At 42.7% G+C, this 12,344-nt stretch overlaps 1 protein-coding gene across 1 annotated transcript in view; it reads left to right on the plus strand.

Annotated features, from left to right (window-relative positions):
• The window catches only part of ATG2B (autophagy related 2B), a gene marked incomplete in the record, with an annotated part of 199,484 nt that overhangs the window by 162,982 nt on the left and 24,158 nt on the right, over positions 1–12,344 (plus strand). Inside the window, 1 exon segment of the mRNA XM_077466778.1 lies at positions 6,894–6,995. Within this exon segment, the coding sequence (XP_077322904.1) occupies positions 6,894–6,995 (102 nt within the window).

Below are 12,344 nucleotides of genomic sequence, written 5' to 3' on the forward strand. Positions count from 1 at the left end.
GCTGATAATTGCATAAATAAGCAGGTGTATAGGTATTTCCAATATATGGCTTGTTGAAAGTATGTAAGTATGTGTCATACAGAACAGAACAGCAAATTACCCAGCAGCGGGCAAAAGTATTTACCTCTTGACCAATTCTCCTATACCCCGTATTACAAACCATACTCTAAAATTCAGTTCTTACTTCAAAGCTCTAGAAGATTATCTTTTTTTTTCTCCCGGGAACATTGTTCTACCTTAGAAAATATACTATAACTTGGTTCATTGGTATGCATGAATATGGTAATGTAGAAGTTAGAGATGCACCGCAGTCTCGGCGGGACGAAACGTATAGGGCGGAAATGGTGTTTTCGGCAGTTTGCAGATAAAGAAAAAGTTGTTGATAATGGCAATGAAAATACATGCGATTTTGCCACGATTTTATTGGGCTTCTGGTATGTTTTTCATAGGTCATGCGACTCAAAAACCGCATCAAAAATGTAACTTGGGAGTTGACGCGTTCCTGCTGCATTTTTAATGCATTTCCACGGGCGGGGGGCTGGGACCAGTGTATCTGCCATGCCTGGCCAAATCCCCTACAAAGCTGGATATCACGGTAGAGACACCGCTATTCCAGTGATCTCCACTTGCTTTTGCTTTACATACCCAACGGCTGCCCTTTAAACGCAGGAGGTGGGCTGCTCAGCATGGGCACCATTTATAGAAAGCTTTGCATTTTCTGAATAATTGCGAAGCGTTCTACGATTGGAGTAGGCACAGAGGCAAGGCAGTGACGTCCTGCTCTCCACCTTGTCCAGTCATAGAACGCTTTGCAATTATTGAGGAAATACAAAGCATCCTCTGAATGGTGCCCATGCTGAGCAGCCAACCTCCTGTGTTCGGAATGGAGCAGGGCATCGATGCAGGACATGGAAGAAAGTGGAGATCGCTGCGTTTTACAGTCATTTACAGCTTCCAGGGTCATCAAAGTCAGGTATGCCACAATACATCAATCCAAGCTGGACCAGTGTAACAATGTATAAAATATATCTATTGGAATCTGGAGTTTAATGGATCTTGTCTATGGCATGATTGTTGGTGGGGGGGGGGGCTGGTTTGATTATTTCTGACTGCTGATTTACTGGGATTTTCATGCACAACAGTTTACTTTAAGGCCTTGTTTAGAGTGGTTGTGGGGGTTGGGTTCATGCTTAAGCTGCAAAGCATTGTGGTGATCCAAAAGCTAGCCAGAACCCCCCCCCCCCATGCAACACATTCAGCTGAATGGCCCCACAACCGTATCCAATGCATACGATTGAGGCATGGTGGGTATAGATTTTATGGAGTCAAAACTGGCGCAGAACAACTCTCCTCCTCGCTGCCTGTCAGATGCCCTCCGAAGAGTGATCCAACATGGATCGTTCTTCAGAAGGGCACCAAAAATGTAACAAGCCCTAATGGTTTAAAGCATGGAAAAAACATCTGGGGGAACCGCAGTCCTGCCAATAGAAACACCTTATTGATGAGCGCAGCCAGAGGATGGCTAAGACTGGTTTGAACTGACAGAAAAGCTATGGTATGTGGAAAAAAATTAATAAAAATGTCATTTGGGTACAGCGTTGTATGACTGCGCAATTGTCATTCAAAGTGCGTCAGCACTGAAAGCTGAAAATTGGTCTGGGCAGGAGGGGGGTAAAAGTGCCCAGTAAACAAGTACAGTAGTTAAACTACAATTCAGCTTGAGTCATATCCGCTGCTATTCACACTTTTATTTTATTTTTTACTGGAAAAGCTGATGAAAAAAATCCTCTGCTGGATCTCTTCTCATGTATTCCCATCACACTCCTTCCCAGGAACAGCCTGGAGTAAGCCCTTGTACACACGGTTGGAGATTCCGACGGAATGTGTCCTATCGTTTTGTTGGATATTCCGACTGTGTGTGGTCTCCATCGGACTGTTTCCGTCGGAGTATCCGACGGACCAAGTTTTCCAACTTGTCCGTAAAATTTTCAGACAAAATGCTCCGATCGGACATACTCCAATCATGTGTAGCCTACTCCGACGGACAAAGTGCCACGCATGCTCAGATCAAATTCCTAGACCAAAGCTATTGGCTACTAGCCTGAACGTAGTCCCGTCATAACAATATAACGTCATCACGTTGTGTACAATCGGATTTTCCGACAACTTTGTCCGACCGTGTGTATGCAACAGTTTCGGACAAAATCCGTCAGACAAAATCCAACAGATTTGGTTGTCAGAATGTCCGACCGTGTGTACAAGGGCTAGGGCTCGTTTTACACATGTTGTCAGTTTATCATCCATCCGTTGACAGATGGAAAACGGACATCAAAGCATCTCTATGGAAAACTGATGTAAATGGATGATCATCAGTTTACATCCGCATCTGGCATCATACTTTTTTTTTTTTTTTTTTTCTAAACTGATCAAAGCTCTATTTTTTTTCTTCAGTTTAAAAAAAACGGATCGAATGAAAAACAGATATAAACTGACAAATTTTCATTTCATTTTTCATTTGTTTTTGCATTGGTAGTGGATTTCAAAAACCAGATGAAAAATTGATGAGCATTGTTGAAAAACAGATAAAACACTGATGAATACTTCATCCGTTTTGACATGACTGAACTGATGAAATGATCAGTCTGCATGTGTGAAAGGGGCCTAAAGCGGAACTTAGACCCCCTTTCACACTGGGGCATTTTTTTGGGCGTTTTTTAGGCGCTTTAGCGTTAAAAAAAAGCGCTAGAAAGAAGCCGCAACTGCAATCCCAATGTAAAAGCCTGAGTGCTTTCACACTGCGATCCCTTTCACACTGGCATTTTTCAGGCGTTTTAGCGTTAAAAAAAAGCGCCTGAAAGAAGCCACAACTGCAATCCCAATGTAAAAGCCCGAGTGCTTTCACACTGAGGCGCTGCGCTGGCAGGGCGTCAAAAAAAGTCCTGCAAGCAGCTTTTTTGCAGCGCTTTTGGAGCGGTGAATACAACGCTCCTAAAGCGCCCCTTCCCATTGAAATCAATGGGAAGCGCCTGAAAAGCGCCTGAAAAACTCTTTTGGCAGCAGCGTTTTGTGGGAGCTTTTAACCCTTTATTTGGCCACTAGCAGGGGTTAAATGCGCCCCAATAGCGCTCGAAAAAATCTGGTAAAGTGCTGCTAGTTTAAGCGGTGCTTTACGAGCGTTTTTTGGGCGCTGACATTGTGAAAGGGCTCTTAAAGCACTCGGGTTTTCACATTGGGAGATGAGGCTTCTTTCAAGCGCTTTACAAACGTTTTTTTTAACGCTAAAGCGCTTGAAAAACGCCCCAGTGTGAAAGGGGTCTAAACCCATCGATTTAACGGTTTCAAAAAACAGTTACATTTCTTGCACATTCCGGGAATGTAACTGTCGCATTTGCTTATGCTGTCAACCAAACTGTCAGACCATCAAATGGCTGGAGTCATTACTGATCACATGTGCAGATCAAACAGGGGCCAAGATGGCAGCTTCCATGGCTGAAAAAGATAGCAGGGTTTAGTTCCACTTTAAGAGGGGCAGAGATTTTATTTCCCTTGGATACAGTGTTGAATTATTATAAGGTCATCAATCCTATATCCAAAATAGCCCAAAACCACAGCTTCTGCTTCAGTGTGCAGACATGTGGAAGTGATCTGTTTATCCGGTGATTACACAATCGCATCTGCAGCTGCAGTAAGAAATTTTGCTCTCAAGGTTTTGTATGTGCAAAGCTATCTGCAAGAGGAGTCAGTGTGGTGTGTTAAAGGGGATTTTCACTGTAAAGGTAAACTCTACCTTTTCACCAGAGAAAAGAAAAGCTGCATCAAAACAAAAAAGGGGTTCAATGTCTTACTTTTTTTTCTTTCTAAAGCAGCCACAGCCTGAATAGAAAAGCCTGTTCCCTGCCAGCATGCTGTAGAGTAGAGCTGCACGATTCTGGCCAAAATGAGAATCGCAATTTTTTTGCTTAGAATAAAAAGATTGTGATTCTCGTGATGTAAAATCTTTCACATTATACAAAAAAAAAAAAAAAAAACGGGCTAACTTTACTGTTTTTTTTTTTTTTCTTTTTTTATTATTAATTTAAAGTAATGTAAAAAAAAAAAATTGCATTTGAAAGACCGCTGCGCAAATACAGTGTGACATAAAATGTTGCAACAACCACCATTTTATTCTCTAGGGCAGTGATGGTGAACCTCGGAACCCCAGATGTTTTGGAACTACATTTCCCATGATACTCCACTACACTGCAGAGTGCATGAGCATCATGGGAAATGTAGTTCCAAAACATCTGGGGTGCCAAGGTTCGCCATCACTGCTCTAGGGTGTCTACTAAAAAATATATATATAATGTTTGGGGGCTCCAAGTAATTTTCTAGCAAAAAAAAAATATATATTTTTTCTTGAAACCAGTAAATTTCAGAAAAAGGTTTAGTGTTTCAGTGGTTAAACTTTTTTAACTTACACACAAAGTCTATTCCATTGAAAAATTGTTACAATGTTTATACTTAAGTTCAACTGATAAAGAATGTTGTGATTCTTGGCAGAATGCCCAGTTTTTCTCTTCCTTTCTTTTGAGGGTTGTGGCTTCAGAAGAGCAGAGAGAATTCTTTGCATAGAAAGAATCGTGAAACACTTTAGATGGCGATAACGATTCTTGACGATTAATTGTGCAGCTCTACTGTAGAGATGGGATCTTGGCCTGCATGTGAAAGCATTGGCCCTTGGAGAGGTCCTTAAAGCCCTAGCGCAGTGATGGCGAACCTTGGCACTCCAGATGTTTTGGAACTACATTTCCCATGATGCTCAACTGCACTCTGCAGTGCATGAACATCATGGGAAATGTAGTTCCAAAACATCTGGGGTGCCAAGGTTCGCCATCACTGCCCTAGTGACTTAGACCTATAGATCTGCAATCGGCTCCTTCTGATTGGAGAGCTATGACTCAGCATGGGGTGTGTCAGACCTCTGCAGTGAGGCCACTGCTTCCACAAAGAAAGCAAGAGTCGCACTCCGCGGTTGCTTTCAGGGGCAGGCTTTTTTTTTTTTTTGATAGGTTCTCGCATCCACGCAAATTGGTGACTTAAACCAAGATTAGGTGAATTTAAGTTTGAAACCATATTAACCACTTGAGGTCTGGGCCATAGCCAAATGAAGGCTACAGCGCAGACCTCAATTTCTGGGAGGCCGTCATAGGGCGTCCTCCCCTGTGCACGCTCCCTGCATGCGCGCTGTGATCACCAAGTCACAGAGACTCTGCTGATCACCGATCCTAGTAAGGGGCCAGTCCCGGCCCCTTATTGTGTGATTAGTTGTCAGCCAATGACAGCTGATCACATGATGTAAACAAAAGCTCGGTGATCTTTTTTTTTTTTTCTCCTCATGCTGACAGCGTGAGAAGAAAAAAAAAAAGCTGATCACTGGCGTATGTTAAAGGGACATTGGTCCAGAAGAAGGAGGAGGCACATCTGCCTCCTCTGTGCCATTTAGTACCCCCTGCCAGTGCCCACATGTGCCACCTATCAATGCCCACAAGTGCCACCTATCAATGCCCACAAGTGCCACCTATCAATGCCCACCATTGGTGCCAATCAGTACCACCTAGCAGTGCTGCCTATCAGTGTAAGCAATCGGTGCCCATCAGTGCCACCCATCGGTGCCCATCACTGCCACCTCATCAGCATAAATCAATAAAGGAGAAAAAAAAAAAGAAAAGAAAAATTACCTGTTTACAAAATTTTATAACAAAATATAATTTTTTTTTTATTCAGTCTTTCAATTTTTTTAACAAAAAATAAAAACCTCAGAGGTGACCAATTACCACTTTAAAGAAAGCTCTATTTGGGGGAAAAAAAATTATAAAAATGAATGACAATTGCACGGTCATGCTACACTGTACTCAAATTACAAAGTGCAACAGTGCTGAAAGCTGAAAATTTGTTAAGTATGCAGATGACAGAGGAGAGAGAAGAGTGCTCTTAAGGTGTAGTATTATACTTTTTATTGAAAACCAACAAGTAATGTACTTACAATTTAGGTTACTATAAATCCAGCATTAAGAACGCTGGTTTGCATTCCACCTGCGCTCCAACAACCAGAAATGACGTATCACAGCAGCTCCGCCCAGCACGTTTCGTCAGCATGCATCTGATGCCATCCCTCTGATGTTGGTGGAAAGGATATAGCTTTGTCCTTACTCATGGGGGATGCTTATTTCAAGCCAATTGGATTTATTTTGGACTTTTGTTTACTTTATGGATTCAAATTCTTACTTTTTAATATAGTGACACTATTCGCATTACTTTTTGGTGGTAATCTCAAAGTTTTCATTTATTGTGATCCTATGTCTACTTGTATATATTAGACTTGGGAGCGTGGTTACCAATATCATTTATCATCCAGTACAGTAGTGTCATGCTATCTGGTGCAGGCAAACTCACTGTTTGTGCAAACAAATGGCCACTGCCCCCACCTATAGCTGGCCTTTGCAGCAAGAAGCGCATGGAAGGGCGACGCATGTCAAGCAAAACCAAAGAAAATTCCCCTGTTTGTGACCTGCATTTGGGGTGTTGATAAGTTAACACGGACACTCGCTGCATATGGCAAGTGCAGTGCGTTTTGAACGCGGTGAGGGAAACGCACACAAAGCACTGGTTTCCCACATCGCGTTCTGGTATGAACTGACTTTTGTGTTGATACACCTGGAATTTAGTTTAGCGAATTTAAACCAAAGCTCATTTGGGCTTTCATTAAGCTTTCTTATTGGACACGACCCTTTTTTTTTTGTTGCCTGGACCATGAACCACAGTCTCGTATTTCTGTGCTGGAGAACATTATCAACACTGCTGTTTTGTTGTTATCGGTAATTATTATTCTAAACTGTATTATTTTTATATTCTAGTTGACAATCAAAGCCTTACATGTTCGCCCAGAATCCTCGATTTCGCCACAAGAATGTTGTCTGCGCGTGACGCTCATGCCGCTTCGCCTCAACATCGACCAGGTAAGTTTTACAGTTGCCGGTGTACACAAGTGTCTGTCCAGCAGAGGGCAGCAGCACTGAGGTTACTCCATTCCATAAACATTCAGTAATACAATAACACTGTATTTGCATTCAGGATGTGTGTAGGAGAGATCTTTTATGCAATCAAAACCATCATTTATTATCAGATTATTATTGTTTAAAGCATGTAGGAGTGCCTAGAATCTTGGCCAACCATTACTGGTCTGTAAAATATAAAAAAAAATCTGGTTATATTTGTTTTTTAAACTTTATTGCACTGTTAGGGAATAATAAACGATTTTATTTCATCGTAAAAAACCCAGGGTGAAAACCTGAAAGAACATATGATTATAGTGTAAGATCACATGATTGGTTTACATCCAGTGTCAACAGGTACACCTTTACTTCTCATGCTGCTTATGTAGGTGGGGCTTCTAAGCTCTTCAGTTCTTCTCTGTGAGGGACACATTGCTGGTTTAAAGTGGTTGTAAACCCTTACAAACCACTTTGACCTACAGGTAAGCCTACAGGTAAGCCTAGATTAAGGCTTACCTGTAGGTCCAAGAAATATCTCCTAAACCTACACACCACCGCTGTCTACGGCGCATGCAGGCACACTGGGCAAGCCCCAGAACGCTGCGATATGACGCGAGTGTCGGCTCCCGTGCGCATGCCCTGGGGTGACGTTATCACTGCTTCGGCGAATCACAGCGCCGGAGCAGCGAGACCCACCAAGAAGATGGATGCTTGGAACTACAGGGGACAGCAGTGACTTCCCTGGCTCCTGTGTCAGGTAAGTGACACATAATGGACTACTATGCTATGCAATGTGATGCATAGTAGTCCATTATGCTTTACCTATGCAGGGAATCAAAGAGGAAGTAAACCCATCAGGGTTTACTTCCGCTTTAATAGAGGTTTTATATACCATATTGTGACATCCCGCACTGATTGCATCCACCAAACGGGGCCTCCTGCCCTCCAAACACTTCCAGCAGGCTGATAACAAATGCCAGCCCTTTACCCCAAGAATCATACACAGACAAGATGTTGAGGTAAAAACCAAAGGAACGACTCTTTTTATTAAAACCCAGACACAAGTTTGTATACCTTCAGGTGGAATTTCCCTTTTTGAGGATATTAGCATAGATAAGATAAGACGTACAATAGAGTGTATTTCACACCCGCTCGTTTACATATACCATATTTATCGACGTATAACACACACTTTTTTTCCCCTTAAAAGCAGGGGAAAACCGCGGGTGCGTGTTATACGCTGATCCCCCGCAATTCTGAGCCTTCTCAGCGGCTTTCAGCCATTATCGGCGGCTGCCAAGAACGGCCTAAGGCGGCTGAAAGCTGCAGAGAAGAGCCAAAGGCGGCCAGAGGCCACCTAGAACTACTGCGCATCGCCGAGATACACAGGACATCCGGCTCTGTATCTCAGCGGCGGCATTTAAAAAAAAAAAAAAACTGACAAGGCTGCAATGCTGGACAAGGCTGACTGACAAGACTGCAATGCTGGACAAGGCTGACTAACAAGGCTGCAATGCTGGACATGGCTGACTGACAAGACTGCAATGCTGGACAAGGCTGACTAACAAGGCTGCAATGCTGGACATGGCTGACTGACAAGGCTGCCATGGTGGACAAGGCTGCATATGACACTGACAAGGCTCCAATGGTGGACAAGGCTGCATATGACACTGACAAGGCTGCAATGCTGGACATGGCTGACTGACAAGGCTGCCATGGTGGACAAGGCTGCATATGACACTGACAAGGCTCCAATGGTGGACAAGGCTGCATATGACACTGACAAGGCTCCAATGGTGGACAAGGCTGCATATGACACTGAAAAGGCTGCAATGGTGGACAAGGCTGACTGACAAGGCTGCAATGGTGGACAAGGCTGCATATGACACTGACAAGGCTGCAATGGTGGACAAGGTTGCATATGACACTGACAAGGCTGCAATGGTGGACAAGGTTGCATATGACACTGACAAGGCTGCAATGGTGGACAAGGCTGCATATGACACTGACAAGGCTGCAATGGTGGACAAGGCTGCATATGACACTGACAAGGCTGCAATGGTGGACAAGGTTGCATATGACACTGACAAGGCTCCAATGGTGGACAAGGTTGCATATGACACTGACAAGGCTCCAATGGTGGACAAGGTTGCATATGACACTGACAAGGCTCCAATGGTGGACAAGGCTGCAGATGGACACTGATGAGGCTGCATTGATGGGCATTTAAATGTAAGTTTTTTTGTTTTTTTTTCCTTAAACTTCCCTCCTAAAAGATTTTTTCCTTAAAATTCCCTCATAAACATGGGGTGCGTGTTATATGCTGGTGCGTGTTTTACGCCGATAAATACGGTAATACATCCAACTATCTCCTGTTGGCGGTGTGTCACACCCTCAGCGGGTTTTATCCATGTATTTTACACCTGTCCCCAGATCAAAATCAGTTATTTTAACTTACCACTATCCAGATCCCATTGACAGTGGAGGTATGCTTGTTGGGACTTGTTGACCCTCTGGCTCCTCACAGCGGGGTTAGAACCCTTTTGGGAATATTACTCTATTATGCACTTCTTAGGTAATAGAACTTTGCATTCATGTCATACCAAATGGATAATTTTCTAGGTATTTAAGTTCTGATAGAGTGCCTACCTTCTTAGTGAGCTAGGCTCTGAAGATTGTTTGGGAAAAGCCTTTGTGAGCCAGCCTGCACAGGATACATACATAGTTACATAGTAGGTGAGGTTGAAAAAAAAGACAAAAGTCCATCAAGTCCAACCTATGTGTGTGATTATATGTCGGTATTACATTGTATATCCCTGTATGTTGGGGTCATTTAGGTGCTTATCTAATATTTTTTTGAAACTATCGATGCTCCCCGCTGAGACCACCGCCTGTGGAAGGGAATTCCGCATCCTTGCCGCTCTTACAGTAAAGAACCCTCTACGTAGTTTAAGGTTAAACCTCTTTTCTTCTAATTTTAATGAGTGGGCATGAGTCTTGTTAAACTCCCTTCCACAAAAACATTTTATCCCTATTGTGGGGTCACCAGTACGGTATTTACGAATTGAAATCATATCCCCTCTCAAGCGTCTCTTCTCCAGAGAGAATAATTTCAGAGCTCACAACCTTTTCTCCATAACTAATATTCTCCAGACCTTTTATTAGCTTTGTTTCCCTTCTTTGTACTCGCTCCATTTCCAGCACATCCTTCCTGAGGACTGGTGCCCAGAGCTGGACAGTATACTCCAGGTGCGGCCAGACCAGAGTCTTGTAGAGCGGGAGAATTATTGTTTTATCTCTGGAGTTGATATCCTTTTTTAAAAGTTGTCAGCCTTCGCGCCGCTAAGTGGTAATAAGTGACTAAAGTGGAACAAAATCCAAAATCAGATATAATGAAACACAGATGCTGTGAAAAAGAGCCTGAGTGATATAAAGTGCAAATGCTAACTAAAAAATGCAGCAGGACAAAATAGTGAGCACAAACTATCAAATAATGAATATAAAGGGGTGGGTCCTGCGCAAATCGTGCCACTCAAATAAAATACACAAATTCAAAATAATATAAATATGTGCATACATACAACCTTGTATGTATGCACATATTTATATTATTTTGAATTTGTGTATTTTATTTGAGTGGCACGATTTGCGCAGGACCCACCCCTTTATATTGATATCCTTTTTTAATGCCAATATTCTGTTTGCTTTGTTAGCAGCGGCTTGGCATTGTCTGCCATTGCTGAGCCTCATCTACTAGGACCCCCAGGTCCTTTTCCATCCTAAATTCCCCCAGAGGTTCTCCCCTCAATGTATAGATTGCATTCATATTTTTGCCACCCAAATGCATTATTTTACATTTTTCTACATTGAACCTCATTTGCCATGTAGTTGCCCCTCCCCCCATTCATTTGTTCATATCTTTTTGCAAGGTCTCCACATCCTACGGAGAAGTTATTGCCCTGCTTGGCTTCGTATCGTCCGCAAATACAGAGATTGAACTGTTTCCCCCATCCTCCAGGTCATTTATGAACAAATTAAATAGGATTGCTCCCAGCACAGAACCTGGGGGACCCCACTACCCACCCCTGACCATTCCGAGTACTCCCCATTTATTACCGTCCTCGAAACTCGCCCTTTTAGCCAGTTTTCAATCCATGTACTCACCCTATGGTCCATGCCAACGGACCTTATTTTGTACAGTAAACGTTTATGGGGAACTGTGTCAAATGCTTTTGCAAAATTCAGATATACCACGTCTACGGGCCTTCCTTTATCTAGAAGGCAACTCACCTCCTCATAGAAGGTTAATAGATTGGTTTGGCAAGAATGATTCTTCATGAATCCATGCTGATTACTGCTAATGATCTCATTACTAAAATCTTGTATATAGTCCCTTATCACCCCCGCCAAGAGCTTGCATACTATTGATATTAAGCTAACTGGACTGTAATTCCTAGGGATGTATTTTGGGTCCTTTTTAAATATTGGTGCTACATTGGCTTTTCTCCAGTCAGCTGGTACCATTCCAGTCATTAGACTGTCAGTAAAAATTAGGAATAATGGTCTGGCAATTCCTTGATTAAGTTCCCTTAGTACCCTCGGATGCAAGCCATCTGGTCCCAGTGATTTATTAATTTCCCAAGTCTAATTCTAATTCTGTCCTGTTAGCCATGACGGTGCTTCCTGTGATGTGTCATAAGGATAAGCCCCTGATTCCCTCGTGAAGACGGCGGAGAAGAATAAATTCAATACCTTCGCCATCTCCCCATCCTTTGAAGCCAGATATCCTTCCTCATTCTTTATGGGGCCAATATGGTCTGTCCTCCTCTCTTTTTTACTGTTTACATACTTAAATAATTTCTTAGGATTTTTTTGCTCTCCTCCGCTGTGTCTCTTTCGTGTTCTATCTTAGCCGCCCTAATTGCACCCTTACATTTCTTGTTGCATTCTTTATAAAGTCTGAATGCTGATGATGATCCCTCAACCTTGTATTTTTTTAAGGTCTTCTCCTTTGCTTTTATATGCATTTTTACATTGGAGTTAAGCCATCCGGGACTTTTGTTCGCTCTTTTAAATTTATTACCCAATGGGATGCATTGGCTAATGCCCTTATTTAATATGCTCTTAGCCCTTGTACACACGGTCGGACATTCTGACAACCAAATCTGTTGGATTTTGGCCGACGGATTTTGTCCGATGGATTTTGTCCGAAACTGTTGCATACACACGGTCGGACAAAGTTGTTGGGAAAATCCGATGATTCAGAATGTGATGACTTAATTTTGTTATGATGGGACTACGTTCAGGCTTGTA

This window comes from Lithobates pipiens, unplaced genomic scaffold (genome assembly GCF_037356315.1).
Source record: "Lithobates pipiens isolate NorthernLeopardFrog02 unplaced genomic scaffold, aLitPip1_a1.2 Scaffold_37, whole genome shotgun sequence".
NCBI classification, from domain to species: domain Eukaryota; kingdom Metazoa; phylum Chordata; class Amphibia; order Anura; family Ranidae; genus Lithobates; species Lithobates pipiens.